At 33.5% G+C, this 26,086-nt stretch overlaps 1 protein-coding gene across 1 annotated transcript in view; it reads left to right on the top strand.

The window, feature by feature from the left end:
* The first annotated feature begins 229 nt into the window (after positions 1-229).
* Positions 230-26,086, top strand: part of LOC116461928 (A disintegrin and metallopeptidase domain 3-like) — a 66,008-nt gene continuing 40,151 nt past the window's right edge. Inside the window, 10 exon segments of the mRNA XM_032143974.1 lie at positions 230-287; positions 697-779; positions 8,917-8,975; positions 10,294-10,372; positions 17,051-17,127; positions 17,405-17,586; positions 18,892-18,947; positions 21,616-21,687; positions 21,945-22,111; positions 23,190-23,271. Coding sequence (XP_031999865.1) covers positions 230-287; positions 697-779; positions 8,917-8,975; positions 10,294-10,372; positions 17,051-17,127; positions 17,405-17,586; positions 18,892-18,947; positions 21,616-21,687; positions 21,945-22,111; positions 23,190-23,271 — 915 coding nt within the window.

Below are 26,086 nucleotides of genomic sequence, written 5' to 3'. Positions count from 1 at the left end.
ACGTGCCCAGAAATGCAGGCTCCCACGTGCGTCCTCCGGTGCAGCCCACTGTGGGTGGGCGCGCGGGGCTATAGGATCCACCCGCCCTGGGATCCACGGAGCTGAGTCCCGGCCGCGCTCCGCAGACCCCACGGACCTTCCGCTCCGCTCGGCCTCCACCACCCTGGCCTCGAGCTGCAGCCGTTCCAAGGGCAACGGCCATCCCTGTGGCTGGGCCGCCGGCTACGCAATGCTGTCTCTCCTGCTGATCCTCTCAGGCCTGGGCCGGCCGACCTCCGCGGGCCCACGTAAGTAAAGAGCCCCTCAACAGAGGAGGCCGCCTTTCCGCTTTTGCCTTTCGCAGGGCCTAGAAGCGCAGGCCAGGCTAGGAAGGGGGTCCCAGAACCGCTTACAAGTGTCGGACCCCAGGCTGCAGTGGGAAGTGGGGATGCCGGATGGGGTCTGGGACCTGCAGCCCACACTTCTCCCACGCAGGGCTGAAGTCACTAAGCCGTGAAGTATCCTTGGGCAGAGCTAGGGTAAACCTCCCACGCCTGGAGGAGCCTCTTCCTGGAACTGGACTGTGTGTGTGCGTGTGTGCGTGCGTGCGTGCGTGCGTGTGTGTGTGTGTGTGTGATGGAAGTTTAAAGAGTGATAAGAAAGGACGCTGTGACATGAATACACTGGGAATGCTCACATATGCTTTTCCTCATGCAGATTCTGAAACACCAGTTCTGCAAATTACAGTACCACAGAAGCTCCAGACAAACACCAATGATGGCGATGTTTCAGAAACGCATGTAATTAAGAGATCACCTTTTAAAATTATGGTGTTTTGTTTTTTCTGGACTACATGGCCCCAATCAATTCATACATATCCCTTTGTGAAATTTTGTTTGTGTTCTAATTTACCGTGCTAAGGAGTCATTTGGTCTGAATGACAGCAAGAGTTTGATATTTTTTCATTTCTCAATATATGAATGTTAGATAACTGTTTTAAAACAGAGATTCAGGAAAAGAATCCCCAAATTCCTATAACACAAAGGAACAATATTCAGTCTACTGGGTTCTTTTAGACAATATGTACATTTAAATCTGTGTTATTATATAGTTGAGGTCATACTAATATTTACCAAGCAACATGTTTTTAACATGATAATATATAAAGACTATCTTCATGCCTATACATGTATACATAAATCCTTTGTAAAATGAAAGTAATGTCATCTTTCATCTGATTAGAGTAGGAAAGTAGGTATGTTGTAAAATTAAATTGAGGTAATACAGACAATGCTGAATAAAGTGAATGTCCACACCAGTCTCTAAAAATAATAAATTTGTACTAAATGAATATTTAAACACACATGCACATGCACACATATTTTTAATGACTATATTTGACTACAATTGAGTTTTTTATTTATTTATAAATATTGGATTTACTTTTATGGTAATTAACATTGCTCTGTCATTTTTATGACTTCATCATATGTCATATGGATGTAACATTTATATTATCAGATTTTCAACTCGTAGATAGTTTCATAAAATTTCTTTGATAATTGTTGATGTAGATCAATGGGCAAGCCACTACAATTTTTTGTAAACATTGCAGAATATCTTCCAGAAAAGTTGCATTACATTTGACTCTCATTAACAAACAATAATGATATATATCTTTTCGAACTCTCACCAGGCTTTGTTCAATTTTCTCATTTCCACTAACACACACAAACACACACATGCACACACCACTATGAGAGATAAGCATTATTTTTTTAATGATGAAATATTCAGCTCACTAGGAACATTTAACAATTCTGAAGTTGTGTAAATTTAATAAAATGCATTCAGCACCTAGAAAGTGAAAATTCATAGCTCTAGAGGAAGAAATTGTCAAATCTATTTCCATAGTGAGATCTTAAAATGTTTTCCTCAAATGTTGGTTGACAAATCATAAAAAATCATAAAGATAAAGAAAATTTGAACACCAAAAATATTTTTATCCAGTGGACATATATAGAACATGAACCCAGTGAAGTGAATGTATTGTTTTCTCCAGTTCTGATATGTTTTAGGACTCACTAGACTCTACAGTTTATCACACATGAATCCAAGAAGCATTCACTATGAGCTCCCTGTTTAGAAACACATTCTCTGTGTCCTAAAGCATACTGAGTCTACCAACAAGAACTACAGGAGAAATTTTGGCTTTTGGAGAACTCAGCTGAAATCTTTCAGTGACTCTAAATAGTCAAGAAGGGTTTGTCAAAATAATTAGGCAAACACTGAGGAGGCTTCCTTGGCCAGGGACGTTTTGAGCTCTGAAAGCCCATTATAAATATCACTGCCTTTGTTTTGGACAAGAATCTGCAATGTCCGGATGTGTAGGGATCCCCAGATCTAAAGATAGAGCTTTTCCAATCCAGCTGTAATTTAGCTCTATGCCACTGTAAGTAATGTATATTCTTCTGAAGAATATATAGAACAGTCAACAAAATTGATGATAGTAAAGAAAGAAAATTAAAAATCAAATACTGGTAGTATAAAACTATTTATATGGTAACAATCAATTAGGATAAACCTTAACAAGGAACTCAAAAATGCATTTGGAAATTTGTAGATGTACTTCTATATCTTTCACAGGGTGAAGAAGAAATAAGTGATAATGGATATTGCACAATACATGATGGACAAGAATAAATAAATTGCATACAGAAATTTGACATGTACTTGAAAAGTGCATAGGAATATAACTAAAAATATATAAATAACCAATATTTTACCTGACAAATCTGTCATTCAGAAATGAGAGATAAAAAATATCCTGTACAAACAAAGGCTGAGGAAGTTTATTACCACTAGCCTTGCCTAATAAGAAATGCTAAAAGGAGTTATTTAAGCTAAAATGAAAGGAGGATAAATTATAAAAGTAGCACATATGAAAGTGTAATACCCGCTGGCAAAGGTAAATATAAGTCAATTTCAAAATACTATGATACTGTAATAGTGGTGTATGAATCACTTATAACTCTAACATAAAGGTTAAAAGTCAAAAGAGTTAAAATAACTATCACTAACACAGTTTGTTAATGAATACAAAATATAAAAAGATGAAAAATTTGACATAGATAACATAAAATTATGTATATGTGTAGAAGTAATATTGCATAGTTTTTGTATGTGATTGAAGTTAAATTTCTAGTATCTAAAATAACCTGATATAACTATATGTTTATGTAAGTCTCATGGTAAACCATGAAGCAAAAATCTATAGTAAATAAACAAAAATTAAAGAGAAAATAATCAAGAGATACCACTGCAGGATAACATCAAATCACAGAGGAACACAGCAAGAGAGGAAAAATGCACAAAACAACATATAAAACAGCCAGAAAACAATGATCAAAATGGCAATAGTAAGTCTTCATGTCAATAATTACTCTAAATGTAAATGGGCTATAAACTCTCCATTCAAAAGACATAGAGTGGCTGAATGGGTTAAAAGTATCCAAAGACATGCTGCCTGAGAGAGACACACTTCAGCTTTAAGAACACGCAGGGGCTGAAAGTGAAGGGATAGAAAAGGATATTGCATGGAAATCAAAATCCAAAGAGGAAAGGAGTTTCTATGCTTTTATGAGACAAAAACAGACTTTAAGTCAAAAACCATAGCAAAAGGCAAAAAAGTCATAATGTAATCATAAAGGGGCCAGTTAATCAAGAAGATACAACAATTTAAAGTATACATGCACCCAGCACAGAGCCCCCTAAATGTATAAAGCAAATTTAAACAGAATTGAAATGAGAAATAATATTAACAGAGGACTTCAATACCCCAGTTTCAACCATGGATAGATGTATACAGCAGAAAATGAATAAGGAACATTTAGACTTAAACTGCACTTTAGACTAAATGGACCTAAAAGACCTCTATAAAACATTCCATCAAATAGAAACAGGGAAAAATAGAAAACTCCTAAATAAGTGGAAATTAAACACCTTCTTAAACAACCAATTGGTCAAAGAAGAAAACAAAGGGTAAAAAAGAAGAGAGTAGAATAACCATAGAATAGAGCAACAAAACTAAGAGTCATATTTTTAAAAATATAAATGAAATTAATAAACCTTTAACAATATTAGGAAAAGCAGAGGGCTCAAATATGCAATACCAGAAATAAAGGAGGAGACATTACAATTGACATCACCAAGTAAAAGCATCATGCTATGAACAATTTTGTGCCAACAAACTGCATAACCTGGAAGAAATGGAGAGCATCCTAGAAACAATCTACGAAGACTGCATAATGAAAAACAAAAAATCTGAGGAGATCAATAACAAGTAAGACTGAGTCAATAATCAAAAATCTCCTACAAAGAAAAGTCCAGGACCAGATGGCTTAACTGGTGATTTCTACCAAACATTTTTTTTTAAAAAAAGAGTAAATAACAATTAACTCTCAGAGTTTTCCAAAAAATGGAAGAGGAAGGAGCACTTCCAAACTTGTTTCATGAAGCCAGTATTACAATGTTACTCTAATACCAAAGTTGGACTGAGATACTCCAAGATAAAAACATGAGCTGATATCCCTGGACAAAGATGCAAATATCCTCAATAAAATACTACCAAATTCAACAGCACAATAAAAGGACTGTGTGTCATGATCAACCGGGATTTATTCCTGGGATTCAGGGATTGTTAAACATATGCAAGTGAGTACATGTGTATGCCACATTAAGAAAATAAAGGATAAAAATCATATAATCATCTCAATAGATAAAGCAAAGGCTTTGGACAAAATCCAGCATTCTTTTATGATAAAAATTATCAACTAATTGGGTATAAAAGGAATTTACTTCAAAATAATAAAGGCCATAAATGACAGGCCTACATCTAACATCATATGCAATATGGAAAAGCTGAAAGCTTTTCCTCTAATATCATGAAAACTACACTGGTGTCCAGTCTCACCACTACTGTTAAACATTGAACTCCATTTAAAAAAAAAAAATTACCTGCTTGTAACAAAGGCCAAATAGACCACTCCCAAAGGCAACTTGAAAGTGCGTCCCCAACAGCAGTCCTCACTTCAACTCAAGTTAAGTCTTTAAAATTGTATTTTGTGCCTCAGCTTCTTCCTGTGGTCTTTTGACCCCTCCTGGCCAGGGGCACTCAGTGTAGGCCCAGTGGAAGCCGGAATTCACATCCTCACCCAGGGGCCCACGAAGCCCCCCCTTGCAAAACCCTCTCAAGGCTGGGCTAGGCCACCATTTTGTGCGTTCCCACGGTCCATCCCCTGTGCATTTCCACCAGGAGACTGGGTTATTGTAACCTCCAATATCCTTGTCTGCCACCCACACTGCACCCAGCGGGGCTGTGCCTTCTTCACTCTGCTATCTCCAGTACTCACTGCTTAGGGGGCCTTTGTGAGCATGTTCTGAAGGAAGAAAAGGAAGGTGGGGGGAGAACAGCCAGAAAATGATAAACAGATCAGGCCGGGCACAGTGGCCGTGCCTGTAATCCCAGCAATTTGGGAGACCAAGGTGGGCGGATCACTTGAGGTCGGGAGTTTGAGAACAGCCTGGCCAGCATGATGAAACCCCGTCTCTACTTAAAAAAAAAAAAAAAAATTAGCTGGGCGTGGTGGCATGCACCTGTAGTCTCAGCTACTCGGGAGACTGAGGCAGGAAAATCGCTTGAACCCCAGAGGCGGAAGTTGCAGTGAGGTGAGGTAGCACCTTTGCACTCCAGCCTGGGCAACAGAGTGAGGCTTTGTCTCAAAAAAATAAATAAATAAAATAAAGTCAGTGTATATGTGGCTACATTTCTTACATAACACCCCATATTTATTCAAAGAAATCTGAGAACTGCCGATGCCTTGCTCTCAGGAAACAAGCACAGGAAAACTAAATCGTTGCATGCCATCAATGGCGGAGTGTGCAAGTGACAGGAGATGTGGTACTTCCAATGAAGAGGCCAAGAGATGGGGACACTTGGAAAATCCCAAGCCAGGCCTGAGCTGCCAACTACAGCCGAATGGAGTATTGCCTTCTCCAAACACAGATGGGGACTTGGATGGCAGCCACTGGTCTTAAGCAGGGAAGACCTAAGTCACCTCAGGTGTCCTGTGAGAGATCACAGTCTTTGCCAAGAGAGAGGAAGTGCCTGTGCAGGCCCTGACCTAAAGCCCCTCGGTTAGGAAGTCCTTCTGACCTTCTTTTCTTGGATAGCCCTTCCTCTACAATTAGATGAGAGAAACTTGCCTCTTTGCAAGATAAGACTAACATTATCTTTGGACTTCACCATAGGTGGAAGGTGCACCAGAAGGATTATTCAAGAAGATAAAATAAAATGCCTCCAAGTGAAATTGTCTATTATCAGATGACATGATCTTATACATAGAAAATCCTAAACATTCTATATGAAAAAAAGGTTAGAACAAAGACATGAATTCAGTAAAGTTGCAGATGCAAAAACCAACATAAAACAGATCAGCTGTATTTCCACATACTAAGAGTAAACTAGCTGAGGAGTAAATTTTTAAAAAAATTTATTTATAATACCATCAAAAAGAATAAAATATTTAGCAATAAATTTAACTATGGTGGTGAGAGATCTGTACACTGAAAACTACAAACTATAAATTGATAAGAAAAATTGAAGAAGAGAGAAACAAATGGAAAGATATCCCTTTCTCATGGATTGGAAGAATTAATATTGTTAAAATGTGCATATTACCCAAAGCAGCCTCCAGATTCAATGCAATGATGCAACGCCCATTGACATTCCAATGGCATTTTTCACAGAAACAGAAAAAAACAAATCTAAAATCCTCATGGAACCACAAAAGACTCAAAATAGTTAAAACAATTCTGAGCAAAAAACCCTGATGCACCATCATACTTCTTCATTTCCAATTATATTACAATGAAATCACTACCTCATAAAGGTATTTGCACTCTCATGTTCATTGCAGCATTATTCCCAAGAGTCGAGATATGAAAATAACCAAAATGTCCCTATACAGATGAATGGATAAATTGTGGTATGTATATGTTTATATATGAAATAGAATATTATTCTGTCTTAAAAAAGAAGTAGATTCTACCATTGTGATGACATGAAATAAGGTAAAGGACATTATGCTATGTGACATAAGCTAGACACAGAATGAAAAATTCTGCCTGATCTTACCTATATGTGGAATTTCAAAACTTTTCATACATAGAAGCTTGGAGTAAACAATGGTTACCAGGGACTCAGTGTAAGGAGGAGAGTGCAGGGGCAAATGTGAAAATATAGGTAAAAAGGTACAGAGTTGTAGTTATATAGGATGAAAACATCTAAGAAATCTAATGTACAAAAGAACTGTAGTTAACAATATGATGTTTTATACTGGTAACTTGCCAATAAAGTAGATTTTAGGTACTCTTACCACCAAAACAACAACAAGGAAAATATAAAAGAAATTAACTATATTAGAATGATGTATATTTTAATTTGCTTAACTGCAAAAATCACTTATCTATTTCTATATCAAGATAAGACTATCAAAAACTTATGTTGTATACTTTAAATATATATAATATACTAAAAGTAAATTATATTCTATATCTATCGTAATCAAAATAGTATGGCATTAATCTCTGGGTATATGGATAAAGAAAATGTAGATTGATCGATGATTGATCAATTGATGGATAAATAGACAAACAATGGAAAGTATTCAGTTTTTAAAAAGAAGGAAATCCTGCCATCCATCATTTGTAACAACCTGGTTGTACCTGGAGGACATTATGCTAAGTGAAATAAGCCAGACACACAAAGATAAATACTGCATTATCTTACTTATATGTAGTATCTTAAAAATAAAGTCAAACAGATAGTAACAGAAATTAGATGGTAGTCACCAGGGGTTGGAAGTGTGGATGAAAAGAGAAGATATTGGTCAAATATGTTAAAAATTTATTAATTTCTTATATAATCTTATAACTTTGAGTTATAAGATTAATAAATTCAGAAGATCTAATGCATATCATGGTCACTATAGTTAATAATAATGTTTTGTTTACTCAAAATTTGCTAAGAATAGACCTCAAATATCTCACCACAAATGATAAAATGGTAACTATGTGAGCTGATGGATATAGTAATTTGATTGTTTTAATCATTTCACAATGTATATATATATGTTAAAACATCATATGCATCTTATATACACTTTAAATAAATATAAAACTTGTTTTTCAGTTGTAGTTCAATAAAGTTGAAAAAAATAAAATTGCCTTAAATCATTCTGGAAATGAAAGAGACTTTTATTGTGGACACAAATATCAATTTATCATGAAGATATCACCACATTTAATCTTTTTGGAACACCTTACTAAATCTATCTGAAACTAGAAACCTCCATTAAATGGAGGGGCTTCTAATTAAATGTGGGCTGTCCCAGAAAGTTGTGACTTTGTATAAGATGACTCTTTTGAGCTAAGGCAATAGCCAAAGTCGGTAGGGAGATGAGGATTGCCTGTGGGTAGTACCTCTGGCAGCTGGGCAATAATTATTTTATTTTTAACTGGGAACCTGTGCTGCATTATTTTATTTTCAATTTATTTGCGCTGAGAGCTGCAAAAGAGAACAAAGATAACAAAATTCAAGTTTCTTCAGCTGTTTCTCAGCGTTTCTAAACATAATTCCCATTTTAAATTCAAATCTCATAATAATACATGCTAATAATTAATGATCTGAGTTTTGAAATTTAGACTCCTTGTGTTTATTTAAATTACAATTAATTCTGTATACATTCCAATTTTGATACATGCAGGATGTAACCTACATTCGTATGAATGAATATATGTTTCAAGGAACTGCAACATTTAACTTTTAAGAAGTTAGAATCTCTACCAATTACTTTCTCTCTGAATATTTTGCTACAGGCCACTTATTCCATCAAAATTGAGGGGAAACCATACACTTTCCTGCTTGAAAAACAGAAGTTACCATTTTTCCATTCATTATTTTTAAGTGTCTTAAATTTTTACAATCACTACCCTAAATTGAGCTTAAATAAGATACTGAATATTAGATTTATTTAACATTGTATATCTTCTCTGTGATTCATTTTAGTCATCAATTTCAGGTTGCCATTTTGAGACTGTTTCAGGGAGGGGCTATGCCTTTTCCTAGGTTCCAGAAGCAAGGCAGGATAGAGCTGAATCTTTAGTAAACTTGCGAAGGACACTCATTACTGTTTTATGACACTAAGAATTTTGGGGTTGTTTTTACCAAAGTATAACACCACGAAAACTAATGTAAATATATAAAATCTATTGTTACTTGTTAACAAATACTAACGAAGGTATATGAGCCATAAAATTACAGTTGAATCTAAAAGAAAACCCCTTTTGAAATTTGGCAGACCTACTTATACATACATCTGTGTTTGTCAGTTTAGTTTGTTTGTTTGTTTGTTTATTTATTTATTTATTTAGAGACAGAGTCTCTCTCTGTCACCAGGCTGGAGTGCAGTGGCATGATCTCAGCTCACTGCAACCTCCACCTCCTGGGTTTAAGCAATTCTCTTGCCTCAGCCTCCCAAGTAGCTGGGATTACAGGCATGCACCACCACACCCAAATAATTTTTGTATTTTTAGTAGAGTTGGGGTTTCACCATGTTGGCCAGGATGGCCTCAATCTCCAGACCTTGTGATCTGCCCGCCTCAGTCTCCCAAAGTGCTAGGATTACAGGCATGAGCCACTGCACCCGGCCTATTTTATTTTATTTTTGAGACAGGGTCTCATTCATTCACTCAGGCTGGAATGCAATGGTGCAATCATAACTCAGTGCAGCCTAGATTTCTTGAGCTTAAGCCATCCTCTCGCCTTGGCCTCCCAAATAGCTAAGACTACAGGCACATGCCACTATGACCCACCAATTTATTTTTATTTTTAGTAGAGATGAGGGGTCTCCATATGTTGCCCCGGCTGGTCTTGAACTCCTGAGCTCAAGCAGTCCTCCAGGTTTGGCCTTCCAAAGTGCTGGGATAACAGGTGTGAGCCACTGCACCTGGATCTAGATGATTATTTTAAATTCATTAAAGCATTCACACATTTTTCTGATTATACTGGTTACTATTCTTTCTTATATTCACAATATGCTATCAAAAAGCAGAAAGTTAATATAGAGGTAAGTCCATTTCATTTTTAGATGTTTGTATTGTAAGTAAACTTTGTGTTTAATTTTATTATTCTGGAAGTTATTTTTTAATTAATGATATAATTACAATGAAGTGTCATTATTTTGGTTGAATTAGGTCATTTTTACACCCACATTTCCTGGTGTATTTATATAATGAATCAGGAACATTGTATGCAGATTCTTCATTTTCAAAGGTAAGTTTTGGTTTCTGCCAAGTAAATTTACATTTTTTATGTGGTTAAAGTGCCATTGTTGGGGAGGAAATGAATGTTTTATGGCCCACATAATTATTGAGAAAAAAGATTACAAAATTAAATATAATGTGGCAATTACTATGAAAGCATATTAAATAGAACAACTACATTTTTAAAAATCTGGAACTTAGGAAACATTTCTCCAAAAAGGACATTTAAAGTATGTATGTCTAAAAGCATTAGTAGGAGTTTTAGGGGGAAGAAAAGTGTCTGAAGGAGTAAGACACACCGAGAACTTTCAATTGATATATGAGAGGGCCTGGGCAGTGGAGAAAATTGTAGACATTACCTTACAGAAAGATCCCAGGGAACTGGTCAGAGTGAGAATGGGAGAAAGTAGACAGTGTACCGAACCTTAATAGGTCCACATGTGAAACCGCAGAATTTGAGTTATATCAGGAAAGCTTGTTTCTTTTTTTTCTTTTTCTTTTCTTTTTTTTTTTTTTTGAGATGAGGGCTCTTTCTGCCACCCAGTGCAATCTTGGCTCACTGCAGCCTCTGCCTCCCAGACTCAGGTGATCCTCCCACCTCAGCCTCCCAAGTAGCTGGGACTGTAGGTGCCAACACCATACCCAGATAATTTTTGTATTTTTAGTAGAGTTGGGGTTTCACCATGTTCCCCAGGCTGGTCTCGAGCTCCTGGGTTCAAGTAATCTGCCTTCCTTGGCCTCCTAAAGTGCTGGGATTACAGGCTGAAAAACATTAAAGAGTCAAGAAAGTTTTGAAATTATGTGAGAAAGTTCACTTTACCCTGTAAGATATTTATTACACCCTGTAAGGTATTTATTACTCTGTAAGACATTTATTCACGTGACTGGGAGGAAGTGAAAGGCAATGACTGGTCACACACTATTGCTATATTGGAACTGAGAGATGATGAAATCTACAGTATAGTAACTGGTAAAGGATTTTCCCTCTGTACCAAATTACAATTAGAAGTCAGAAAAAAAAATACATGAGGCACCTGTTTTGAGATATGTGACAATAAGCCCATTAGGAATTTTGTACCTGAGAGAATGTAAGCACAGGAGGTGAATTTCATGTTTAAGTTTGCCCCCTACTGTAGATAGTCTGGACCATAGCATCCAGACGTGGAACCAAGCAGAAATCTGAGAGTTTGGAGTTTAAGGTTGCTGATTACTGTTGATTTTTAAGTTTTCTATATTTTGAATATGTCCTTTGTCAAACATGTGCATTGCAAATATTTTGGCCCTGTCTGTGATTTGTCTTACTTTTCTTTCTTTTTTTTTTTTTTTTTTCTAATACGGAGTCTTGCTCTGTCACCCAGGCTGGAGGGCAGTGGCGCAATCTCTGCTCACTGCAAGCTCTGCCTCCCAGGTTCACGCCATTCTCCTGCCTCAGCCTCCTGAGTAGCTGGGACTACAGGCGCCCGCCACCACACCCAGCTAATTTTTTGTATTTTTAGTAGAGATGGGGTTTCACTGTGTTAGCCAGTATGGTCTGGATCTCCTGACCTCGTGTTCCACCCACCTCGGCCTCCCAAAGTGCTGGGATTACAGGCGTGAGCCACTGTGCCCGACCGATTCGTCTTACTTTTCAAATGGTCTGCCACTGATCAAAAAGTTTTATTTTTGATGAGGGCTAATTTATCAATGATTTCTTGTTATGATTAGTTATTTTCATGTCAAACCTACAGACTCTACGTAGCAGTAGTTTCTGAAGACTTTCTGGGTTTTTTTTAAGTTTATACTTAACATTTAATTCTTTATCTATTTTGAGGTAATTTTGTATAAGATGTGGAATTTGGATCGAAGCTCAGTCTTTTGACTAAATGTATATTAGTTACAACACTATATTTTTAAAAGGCTATATTTCTGCTTTGAATTGCTCTTTTAACTACTTTGTCAAAAAAATCCATGGATCTACTGTGGTTGTATTTCTGAGTTGTTAACTACAGTGGTTTTTCCCACTTTATTGTTCTTTTTTAAACTTTTTAAGCTATTCTATTCTAGATATTTTGCTTTCTCATGTAAGATTTAGATAAAGCTACTCCATGTGGAAATAAAAAAAAACTTGCTAGGATTGTGATAGAAATTGTGTTAAATCTGTAGATCAATTTGGGGAGAACTGACATCTTTACTATGTTAAGTTTTCCAATCCAAAAACACAGTAAGTCTCTCTATTTATTTGGTCTTTTACTTATGTCTTTCACTAGTGTTTTTTCATTTCGGCTTTCAGATCCTATACATTTTTTAGGTTTATACCTAAGTATTTCATTTTATTGGAACAATTGTAAATGATATTGTGTTTTAATTTTAGTTTCCACATGTATATTGTTCTTTTCTAGTGATGCAATTCATTTTTTGGGTTTCATCTACTATTCCACAATCTTGCTAAATTCACATATTAGTTTTAGAAGGGCTTTTTAATAGATGCCTTGAGATTTCTGACATACACGTCTTTAACAAATATAGACAATTTTCTTTCTTCATTTTCAACCAATATGTCTGTCTGCTTTTCATTTCTTTGCTTTGCCTCACTGTAATTTGCTAAAATGTCCAGGATCATGTTGAATAACTGTAGTGAAGGCATTCTTCGATTATTCCCAATTTCATGGAAAATATATTCAGTCTTTCATTGTGAAAAAATAATTTTGGCTTTAGGTTTTTTTATAGTCTCTGTATCAAGTTGAGAAAATTATCCTCTATTTCTAGCCTGCTAAAAGTTTATTTTGTTCTTTTTGTTCATTAATGGCTATTTAGTTACAGAAAATACTTTTCATACATCAGTTGATAGGATTACAAGTTTTTCTTTTCTGTTTTGGCCTTTTGGCATGTTGGATCGAATTGATTTATTTTTAAATCTTGAAATAGTTTTGCATACCTAAAAAATTACAACCAAGTCCTGACATGTATAATTATAATTATTTTTACACATGACTTATTATCTTGAGGTTTCTCTCCTCAGTATTCATGAGAGATACTGATCTGCAAGTTTTGTTTTGTACTGGCTTTGTTTGATTTTTGTATTAGGGTTATAGTAATGTATGTGTAAGGTCCTATAAAGGAAGCTGAGATTTGCTTTTTCTGCATCTATTAATTTCATCCTATAAATTGTATTATTTATTATATAATATAGTGTATCACATTACTTGATTTTCTTATGTTGAACCACTGTTACATCCCAGAGATAAATCCCACCTTGTCATAGTGTAGGTCACTTTTAATATGCTGTTGAATTCAGATGTTTTTGATATTTTTTTTTCCATCTATGTGCATCAGGGATATTGGCTTGCAGTTTTCTTTTCCTATAATGATTTATGTGGCTTTGGTGTCTGGCCTCATAGAGTAAGTTTGGAACTGTTTCCTCTTTCAGTTTTTTGCAAGAGTTTAAGAATGGTTGTTGTGACATTAATTACTCTTTAAATGTTTGATAGAGTTCAACAGTAAAGTTCTCTGATCCTGCTCTTCTCTTTGTTGGTAGGTTTTGATTACTGATCTAATCTTCATTCTAGTTGTGAGTCCTTTTAAATTTTGTACTTCGTTATGATTCGATCTTGGCAGTTTGTATGTTTCTAGAAATTTATCAATTTCTTCTGGATTATCCAGTTTGCTGACAGAAAATTGTTCACACTAGTCTCTTACATGGTCTTTTTCTGTTTCTCTGGCATTAGTTGTAATATCTCTCTTTTATTTCTGATTTTATTTATTTGCATCCTTTCTATTGTCTTAGCATAGCTAAGTTTGTCAATTTTGTTTCTTTTCAAAAAATGAACTTCTTTGTTTCTATATTGGTTTTTCTATTTTTATTTTGTTTATTTCTGTTCTAATCTTTGTTTTTTTAATTTTCTTTGCTAATTTGGGACTTAATTTTATCGTGTTTTTCTAGCTTCTTCAGGTAAACATATTTGAGATACGTCTTTTTTTAATGTAGGCATATAGTGCTAAGAACTTTTCTCATAGTATTGCTTTTCCTGCATCCATTTGTTTTAATATTTTTTGTTTACTTTTATTTTTATGCTTTCACTTATTTCAAGGTATTTTCTAATTTCTGTTTTGATGTTTTTCTTTCAGCCAATAGTTATTCAATAGCGTGTTAATTTCAATATATATGTTAATATTTTAGTTTGCCTTATACTATTTATTTTTAGCTTCATTCTATTGCATTCAGAAAAGAATGTTATATATATATAAACACTTGTTATGATTTCAATCTTTGTAAAATTTTTAGGTTTGTTTTATAACCTAATATGTGATCTGTCTAAAAAAAAAATCCAAGTGTACTTTAGAAGAAAGTATATTCTTCCGCTGTTCAATGAAATCCTTTATATGTTTGTTAGAACTGTTTGGTTTATAGTAATATTCAAATCTTCTGTTTTCTTATTAATCTTCTCTTTGGATGTTCTATTCATTATTTAAAATAAGGTATTAAAGTCTCTTTATAGTATTGGTGTCTATTACTTCCTTCAGATTTATTTATTTATATGTTCTAATATTGAGTGTGTACATATTTATAAGTAATCTATCTTCTTCAGATATTGACCCTTTTATTATTATAAAATGTCACTTTTTTCTCTTATGATGATTTATGTGTTAAAATCTATTTTCTTTGACATAAGTATACAAATCTCTGCCCCCTTTTGCTTACCATTTGAATGGAATTTATTTTTCCATCTCTTTACCTTCATCCTAAATGTGTACTTAAGTCTCAAGTGAGTTTCTTATAGATTTTATAAGAAATCTGTAATGATTTGTATAGCATTCTTTTTGGCTTTTTTTTTTCTTTCAGCACTTTAAAAAAATATTTCATCCCACTCTCTTGTGGTCAGCAAGGTTTCTCCTTTAAAAAAAAAAAGTCTGCTCATAGTCCTATGGAGTTTCCTTTGTATGTGACAAGTTGCTATTCTTTTGTAGTTTACAAAATTCTCTTTGTTTTTGATCTTTTAATGTTTGATTAAAATAGGTCTAGGTGTGGATATCTTTGGGTTTCCTGGCAAGAGAGTGACCCAAGTCTCTCTACCAGCTTTAGTAAGTCTAGTTTTGCATCCTCCCAGCGTATATGTCCCTATATTAGTTTCTGATTACCCACAAAGGTAATTTTTCCATGTAATGTTTGTGAATTGGTATGCTTATGGGGAGAAGAAGTGTCCTGGGATTCCTATTTCACAATCTGGCTGACCAAAATTTCAGTACTAATATTTTAAATATTATTTAAACTCCATTTTTTTCTTTTTAAAGTATAAATTATAGATCTTCTGCTATTGTTTTACAAGTTGTTGAGACATCATACATTTTTCAGCCACTTGTCCTCTATTTTGCAGGTTGGGTATATGCGATTGCATTGTTCTTAAACCTGGTAATCCTATCCACTGTCATCTGTACTCCAGACTATAGAGCTTATTCAGTGTTTTGCTTGTTTGTTTATTATATATTTCAGTTCTAATATTTTCATTTGTTCCCTTTTTGGCTTCTATTTATTTCCTGAGATTTTCTGTTATTTCATTTATTTCAAGAGAATTTTTCATTATTCATTAATGCAGTTTTTATTACTTCTTTCAAGTATTTTTTGATGTCCTATGACTCATCTCAATGATGTCATCAGTTGATTTTCTTTTCTCATTCTTGTTGGGATATTCTTGGTCCTTGTTACAATGAATTATTTAGATTGTATCATTGACATTTGGTCAAGACTCTTGACCTTATTTTAATATTCTATTTTAGAAGACAGTCATTCAGTTTGAGCTTTGTTTTATTGGAGTCCACTGTTCCAATAACTTTTTTTTCTTTACAGTATTATTGTGTTGTATTTCATTGTTCTGGCTGCATTGGACCTTCTGCTGCCTCTTAAGCGTTTAAGCTAGAGGTGTAAATCGTACTTCCCTGGGCCAGGTAGTGTTTCTAGTTGAGGTGGGTAAGGAAAGATCCATAGGATGGAGAACATTTCTCCTGCCTTTTCTCTGCTACTAGATTTCAGTGTGCTTAATTCTATCTCTGCCAGTGACCCTGGTTGAAGATAGCTCCTATCTGAATGATCTTTTTCTACTTATAGTAGGGAGAAATGGGAAGTAACTCGTGAGGATCATTTTCTCCTGCTGGGTGCACAGCCAGAAGCTATTGAATCTGGATTACTCTCTACTGCTGGAGAGAGGTTGGGACCTGGTTTGCCTTCTACCTCTTTGTGAGGGGCTTATAGATTCGGGTCCTGCTGGCACCACTGCAAGTGCAGGTGACTGCTGCTGTTGCTTGACGTGGAGCAGGGTATGGATTTCCCTGCCTGAGTTTGTTAGCCTTCATTGTGTGAGTGTAACAGGCACATTGCTGTAAATGTGTGTTTGGGTAGGATTGATTGGTCCACTTGGGCTCTGATAACTGCTACTAGGGGTAGATTTGGCCTGCCAGTGTCAGCAAGTGGGAATAGAGATTATGCCTCGTTTTGAGAAAAAGTGTATATTACTGATGAAAATGTTTAGGAGCTAATAACAGCAGAAAAGAACCTAGAGAAAGAGATTGTAGATTGATATGGAGATTCAATACATGATAAATAATATTATGATAATGGTTAAATATGAATGCTTGACAATATATAGGAAGTAAAGATAAAATCCAGGACTTTGTCTCCAAATCATTTATGAATATATCTTTCTATATTCCTTTTTAGGGTCATTGCTTTTACCAAGGATATGCTGCAGACATTCCAAAATCAGTTGTGACACTACGCACCTGTTCTGGACTCAGGTAATGGTGTATTCCAGATACGTACATTGAGATTTTATGTGAGCCTTTAATTTCCAGAAACTTCTTGAAGGGTAGAATAAATATAGAGAAATATAAACTTTATTTTCTTAAATACTTTTCTTTTTTACCTATTCTTTTGATCTTTTTTTCTGTTCTCTTTTTCTCTATCCTAGGCGGGCAAGCATAAAATGTATTCAGAAAAAAACTCTCACTAGCATAAAGTGTATTCAAATTTATCAGTAACATTTTTATTCCTTTTTTGTATTTGAATATCCAGAGGATTACTGCAGTTAGATAATATCAGTTATGGTATTGAACCATTGGAATCTTCACCTACATATGAGCATGTAGTTTATCAAATTAAAAACGATACTATTGGTCATTCCTCCTTTCAAGAAAATTATCCTGTGGCTCAATATATAGATCAGTCCTACAGGATTCTTGTCAAATCAGACATGAGTATTCTCATTTATGAGTTCTTCATTGGTCTTACTGTTGATAAAGTTATTCACAATGAAATTCTGAAATTTGACACATTTGGAGAACAAATTTAAACTGATATTTATTATATTAAAAAGCTCAGTTGTAGGATATTTGTTTAAAACATGTATTTGTTTATTCAGATATTTAGAAAATGTAATCGTTATAAACACACATAATTCTAAAGCATCATAACATATTTCCTTAATTGTGGGGATTTTTATAGACATAATTATTTTTATATTGATTTTGCATCTTACTAATAAAATTATTACCAATTTGATCAAATTGCTTTATAAGTTTTTTTGCACATGCATTTTTTTATTTAAAAGTGTTATTTTGATAGAAAATGTAAAAGTGAAAAGGGGGCAAGATAATACACTAGAAATTGTACAAATTGTGTGAAACCTCATTGTTTAAAGATAGTGCTCTTAATATTTTGATGTAATTCTTCCAATTGTTCTAAATACCAATTTATAAATTGTGATGGTGTATACATTACTCACTAATAATATAAGTTTATACTTAAAATGGACACATTTTATTGAATGTAAACCCCAATAAAGTTAACATAAAGAAGTAAAAGTACAAAAATAATAAGAAAATGAAGGCAACATTTGGGGAAATGTTTACGGATGTTAGTTTACCTTGAAGACTGGTGAGGGATCCAGACCATCCTGGCTAACATGGTGAAACCCCGACTCTACTAAAAATACAAAAAAAATTAACTGGGTGTGGTGGCGGGCACCTGTAGTCCCAGCTACTCGGGAGGCTGAGGCAGGAGGATGGCGTGAACCTGGGAGGCAGAGCTTGCAGTGAGCCGAGATCGTGCCACTGCACTCCAGACTAGGTGAGAAAATGAGACTCTCTCTCAAAAAAAAAAAAAAAAATTGGTGAGGGAGTGGTGTGCTACAGAGTACATAGGAATGTTAAAAGGGGAAGGAAATATGGGATTTTTCCTCATTTCAGTGACTTTTTGCCAATTCTAATGATCAGTAACATAATATAAAATGTTTCTGATTTTCTTGTAAAATTTGTATTTGGAATCCCACCTAAGTGTGTACCCATCATCCTCTTATGTTATTACTTATATCTATATTCGTGTATCTGTGTCTGCATATCTATCACCCATCTGCATATAGATAGATAGGTAGCTAAATGGATGGATATTCCGTATCTCACCTGTGAGTGTGTGTACATATGTATTGCACATGACAACTGCAATGTAAAAATTTTGAAAATGTGTTATTTAATTCATGTCCTCTATTTCACAGATAAATTCAGATGCCATGCTATCAAAAAGAACTCTGAAAATACAAATCATTATGGATAAAGCCATGGTATGCAATATCAGTATGTTTATTATATCTTCGCTTTTGTTGAAATTCAGAGAGAATATGAATAAAAAACTCTCAACGTTTTCAGTGCAGATATATTTTAATCTGTGTGTCTCAGTCTAGCAGGAGATAAAGAAATGTTTTCACTTGCCTTTACAGTGACATGGGGGATCAATATTTATATATTGATTTCTAAATCGATATCAATTTTCCCAATAATGTGTAACTTCATATGGAACGGTTCCACTACACTCTAATCTATTGTAGCATATCTAGCTGCAGATACTTTTAGATCTACTCCAATTGTTGATTGAAATTCTTCAATCCATTTCTAAGTGAGTTATTTTATTACTCAGTTGGAAATCTTTCTTATTAAATATTATCCCTCAGAAGATTACTTTATGTTTTATAGTTGCTTACCATCTCTGGTAGAAGTTCTGTATCTTAAAAATGGGAAGAATCATAGAATGTTTAGTTGATTTTTTCTCAAAAGAATTGATAACTATGGATACAGGTTAAATAATACTTTACTATTAGTGTTCTTACATCCCATCAATTATTTGCTTATTTGTTTCTTCTTTCCTACCCTTGGATCAATGGGTTATATTTAACCTTTATTTTTACCTTTATTTATTTTTATTTTTATTTTTTGCTGTGCCTCTCTTTCCAGTCTCCAACCTTAGTGGTTTCCCTAGGGATTCTGATTAGTATTCTTTACTTATGATCTAGAATTAATGTTATACTGTTTCATTAATGTAAGAGCCTCAGAGCAGTAAAATTTCATTTAACCCTGTTAAGTCATTATGATTCTGTTTTTAAACATTTTACCTCTCCATGTGTTATAAACCGAAAAATAGATTTTTAAAAATTCAGTATTCAATTATTTTAAAAAGAAATTAAGGAAATGAAGTGTTTCATATATATGAATATATATGCATAAATATTCATATATATGAATATAAATGAATATATATACATATATATTCATATATAAGTATTTCTTATATACAAATATACATAAACATTCATATATGTGTATTCATATATTTCATATATATGAATATATACACACACACACACACACACACACATTTTTCACTTGCAGAGCTTTTCATGCCTTGTAGTAGGTCTTAATGTATGACATTTCTCTTTAGCCTGCTGGATTCTCCTCAGTTTCTTTTCATCTGAAATTGTCTTTATTTCATCTTCACTTTTTAAACATTTCTTTTGGAAATAATTTGAAACTTTCAGAAAAGTTACAAGAATAAAATAATACAAAGAGGGCTCTTTTCTCACATTTATTAATATTGTATCCCATTATCACTTGTGCGCTCTTCATTTAAATTTGAAAGTAAGTTGTAAAGCTCATCACGAAGCTTTACTCTTACATTCTTTAGTGTGTATTTACCTAGAATAAGACTATTATCTCATATAACCACAACAGAGGTATCCATTTCACTAAAAATAGCATTGTTAAAATATTTTTATCAAGTCCACTATAACTTAGTTGCATTGTGTTCAGATAATGTGATTTAAGTGACACTCTGTTTCTTATTCAAAGATGTGTTCTATGGCTGGCCTAATATTGGTTAATATGAATCAATGTGCATAAAACTTTCATTTGTATTTGAAAAAAATACATATTCTCATTGTTCTGTATAAGCTTCTATGTATGTATATTTTATCCAACATTGCTTTGGGTTTTTAAAGTCTTGAGCATCTTTCCTATTAATTTGTCTTCTTAATTTGTCATTAAGAGACCTATGTAAAATATCTCAGTATGATAGTCAATTTCTATTTTTAATTGTGTTAAATCTTGTTTTATGTATTTTGCAGCCATGTTTTTAGTTATAAGCAAATTTAAAAGTCTCCATCTCTCTGATGAATTATTTTATTAATATGTTGTGATAAGCATGTCCATTTTTTGCCTGTAAGTTTTATTCTTATCAATGTATTATGTTAATATAATTGTCACATAACATATTTTTTCTTTTCTAGTATTTTCCTGATGCTAGATGATGTGTTTTCATCCTTTGATTATTAATATTTCTATGTACTTATATTTTATGGGTCCTTTACATTTTTAATTTGCATGTAGTTATTTTTTTCATTGTCTGTGTCATCTAGTGTTTGGTCTGTTGACATCTTGTGATTATTGATATATAAACACAAAACTGATGTACTGATATGTAATTGATATATAGTCACAAAATTGATATTTTGATAAACTATTGATATATAATCACAAAATATCAACAGACTAAACAGTAACTAAATGACAAAGACAATAAAAAACAACTATATGCAAATTAAAACTTTAAATTAATTAATTAATTAAATTTTTTTAAAGCTAGCTACTTGGATTACAGGCACCTGCCACCACACCGGGCTAACCAGTAGGTTATTCACTCTTCATACCTTAATACTTTGACTTTGAATTTCTTTATCTGTAAAGAGGAAGATAATCACAATTACCTCATTTTAATATATTGATTAATTTATAAAATACTAGGCCGATGTGTAAAACTTGGTAAGCTGTGATATATCTTAATTCTATTTAGTGACTCTTCAATTGACCACTGAATTATTTTTACATTTATGTTTAAATCCACTTAAAATGTGGTAGTTAGTTGTTTTTACTAGTGATTAAGAAACAAAATTTGTCTTTCAGTATGATTATATGGGCTCCGCGGTGGCAGTTGCAGTTGAGAAAGTTTTCCAAATCTTTGGTCTTATCAACACGGTAAGTGTTTATATTTTATATTTTAGTAAGCAATATAGCAATTAATGAAGTAAAATTATTTGTGTTTGTGTACATATAAATAGCATTTACATTTTAACAAAAAGTAAAAATGTAAATATAGCCCAACCACTAGTTTTATCCACCAATGATTTTATCTTAAAAAAATAGTAAATTAAATATATTAGCATTAGATATTGAGAAGCAATGTCATATTTATGGTTACTCAAAATTGTAAAACACGTAATTCCTGTTCTCAGATGTTTTCCCAGCTTAATATAACAGTTATGCTGTCTTCCTTGGAGATCTGGTCAGATCAAAATAAGATTTCAACAAGTGGTCATGCTGATGAAATACTGCAGCGATTTTTGCCTTGGAAACAAAAATTTTTGTTTCAAAGCTCTCATGATATGACATACTTATTAATGTAAGTACTTTATTCATATTTAGAAAGGTTTTATCAAATTATCTTAGCTATCATAATTATATATAAATTTTATATAACAATAATTATTAAAAAGCTATCTGAAGACTGTGTTGGCAAACTGCAAAATATTAAGATTCTAATAACCATGTAAGACACTAATTAACTCATAGTAGCCCATAGTAGACTGTTTACTTATAGAAATGTAATGAGCTGAAAAATGGAAAGTCCTGTGATAAAAACATGATACCTCTCTGTTTGTAAAGACCTTCTCACTAGTACATAATTGAAACCATCACTTTAACATTACATAAATATAAGTTAATTCATTGAATGCAATAATTGCATAAAATGCTTGTTACAATATGAAATACTAATAAATAACTAAAATAGACCACTTTATTCTCCCTGTGGTTTCCTTCTGGTATTTCTATACTGACCTAAGATGTAGCTATTTACCTACTTGCTTTGTATCTTTCAAAAGTCTTTATATATTTTTATTTTACTAACTTGATTATTTCATGTGCAAAAATCAAAAACACAATTTTAAAGACCTTAAGCAATATGTGGAATATATTTATCAATGTACTGGAATAAAGAGTCTCTAGGATTACAGAGCAATATTAAGATATAAATATGTAAGGATAGTTTCTATACCCTACCTCTCTTTCTCTTCCTAAATCTGATGCATATTTTATCTCTTTCTCTATCTCTTTCAGTCCTACCTTTTTTCACACTTTTGGGGTTGGTTTACTACATACAAATTACAGCAATAAACACTTTTGACTTTTATGTCATGGAATTAATTATATCCTTCTAGCGATGATTAATTTTTTCTAAGAATCATGCACTGCTAGGTTTTGGGCTGTGTATTAGATAATGTTAAACAACTTTTAGGACTTAATTTTATATGAACTATAGGGGATACCCACATCTTAATGACTGAAAGCATAAGACATTATATGTAATTTCTGTATTTTGGAGAAAGCATAACTTTATATAGAAATCCAACTCATAAAATATGAGTAAGTTATTGCTATTTTGAAATACACATATCCACAAGAAAAATTTCATTATTCAGTTAAAGGAATGATTCTACTTATGTGGGAGCCACATATCATGGAATGGCATGTGATCCAAAGTTTGCAACAGGAATCGCTCTGGTAATCTCTCACACTGTTTTGATAAATCTTTGAAAATTGTATTTTTAGATTTGGGAAATCAAATGTAATTTTTCAAGAGGTTTCTTACTGGGAGTGAAAACAGGTAACATAAAATGTATAACTCTAGCCATTTTCAAGTGTACAGTTTAGTAGTGTTAAGTATATTCCCATTGTTGTGAAACAAATCTCTGGAACATTTTTTCTTAAAAAACTGAAACTCTATACCCATTAACCACCTGGAAACCACCATTTAACTTTCTGTTTCCATCAATTCAACAACTTCAGATTCCTCATATAAGCGCAATCATATAGTATTTTCTTTCTGTGACTGGTTAATTTCACTTAACATAATCTCTTCAGTGTTAATCTATGTTGTAGCAGGTGGCAGAATTTCCATTGTTTTGATGGCTGAAATGTATTTAATTGTGAGTATATACCACATTTTCTTTATCCTGTCATCTGACAAAGGATGTCTAGGTTATTTCCATATCTTGGCTACTGTATATAATGCTGCAATAAACATGGAAGTGCATATATCTCCTTGATATTCTGATTTTATTACTTTTGGATAAATACTGTCTTAATCGATTTTCTGTTGCTTATTACAGAATATCTTAAACTGTGTAATTTTAAAGAAATTTATTCCTTATAGTTGTGGAGGTTGCAAAGTCTAAGGTAAAGGGGCCACATCTGGTGAGTGCTTGTGGCTGATGAGGAAGCTGCAAGGTGACACAGGGCATCACATGGCAAGGGAGCTGAGCATGCCAGCTCAGGTCTCTCTTCCTCTTCTTATAAAGCCACCAGTCTCATTCTTATGATAGCCCATTAATACTTTTATCCATGGATGGATTCATCCTTTTATGAATTTCTCTAATTTCTCTAACTTTTTTAGTAGTTAAATAGTTTGAGGTTTTAGATTTAAGACTTTAATTCATTTTTATTTGAATTTTGTATATGGTGAGAGGTAGGAGTCCAGTTTGATTTTTCTGCCTATGGATATCCAGTTTTCCCAGCACCATTTATTGAAGAGGCTGTCTTCTCCCCAGTGTTTGTTCTTGGCACCTTTGTCAAAAATGAGTTCACTGTAGCTGTGTGGATTTGTTTCTGGGTTCTCTATTCTGTTCCATTGGTCTAAATATCTGCTTTTATGCTGGTACCATGCTATTTTGGTTACTGTAGCTATGTAGCATAATTTGTAGTCAGGTAATGTAATTCCTCCAATTTTGTTATTTTGGCTTTGGCTCTTCTGGGACTTTTGTGCTTCCATATATATTGTCAGATTTTTTTTCTATTTCTGTGAACCATGTCATTGGATTTTGATAGGGTTTGCATTGAATTTGTAGATTGTTTTCGGTAGTATGGGCATTTTAGCAATATCGATTCTTCCAATCCATAAACATGGAATACCTTTTCATTTTTTTGTTTCTCTTCAATTTCTTATATCAATGTTTTATACTTTATAGTTTCCATTACTGAGATCTTTCACTTCTTTGGTTAATTTCTAGGTATTTAATTTTATTGGTGGCTATTGGAAATGCTATTACATTTAAAATTTTATTTTCCAGATTATTTTCTGTTGGTACATAGAAATGCTACTGATTTTTGTTTGTAGATTTTGTATCCTACAAATTTACTGAATTTGTTTATCAATTCTAATAGTTTTTTCATGGAATCTTTAGGTTTTCTCAAATATAAGACTGTATCATCTTCAAACATGGATAATTTGACTTTTCATTTTTCAATTTGGATGCCCTTTATTTCTTGTCTGATTGCTCTAGCTAGGACTTCCAGTACTATGTTGAATAACTGTGGAGAAAGTGGGTGTCCTTTTCATATTCTAGATCATAGAGGAAAGGCTTTCAGTTTTTCCTCAGTGAGTATGATACTAACTGGGTCTGTCATGTATGGCTTTTATCATTTTGAGGCCTGCTTCTTCTATACCAACTTTTGAGTATTTCTATCACGAAGAGATGTTGAAGTTGATCCAAGGCTTTTTCAACATCAGTTGAAATAATCACATGGTTTTTGTCCTTGATTTCCATTGATAGGATGTATCACATTGATTGATTTGCATGTGTTGAACCATCCTTGCATCCCAGGGATAAACCACACTTGACCATGAAGAATGATCTTTTTAATGTACTGTTGAATCTGGTTTGCTAGTATTTTCTTGAGAAATTTTGTGTCAATATTCATCAGAGATATTGGCCTGTAGTTTTCTTTTTTTGATGCGTCTTTGTTTGGTTTTGGTATCAAGGTAGTACTAGCCTCATAGAATGAGTCTGGTAATATTCCTTTCTGCTCTGTTTTTCAGAATTGTTTGAGTAAGATTGGTATTAGTTCTTCTTAAATGTTTGGTAGAATTCAGCAGTGCAGTGATCAAGTCCTGGCCTTTTCTCTCCAGGAAGACATTTTATTATAGCTTCAATCTGTTACTTGTTATTGGTCGTTCAGGATTTGGATTTCTTCATGGTTCAATCTTAGTAGGTTGTATGTTCCTAAGAATTTGTCCCTTTCTTCTAGATTTTCATTTTATTGGCATATAGTTGCTCATAGTAGCCACCAATGATCATTTGAATTTCTGTGGTATCAGTGGTAATGTCTCCTTTTTCATCTCTGATTTTATTTATTTGGATCTTCTCTCTTTTATTTTTTCTTAGTCTGGCTAAAGGTCTGTCAATTTAGTTTAACTTTTCAAAAGATCAACTTTTTGTTTCTTTGATCTTTTGTGTTATTTTCTTCATTTCAATTTCATTTGTATCTGCTCTAATCTTTAGTATTTCTTTTCTTCTACTAATTATGGGTTTAGTTTGCT

Source organism: Hylobates moloch, unplaced genomic scaffold (genome assembly GCF_009828535.3).
Source record: "Hylobates moloch isolate HMO894 unplaced genomic scaffold, HMol_V3 SCAFFOLD_22, whole genome shotgun sequence".
Classification (NCBI taxonomy): domain Eukaryota; kingdom Metazoa; phylum Chordata; class Mammalia; order Primates; family Hylobatidae; genus Hylobates; species Hylobates moloch.
This window is presented reverse-complemented; position numbering and strand designations above follow the sequence as displayed.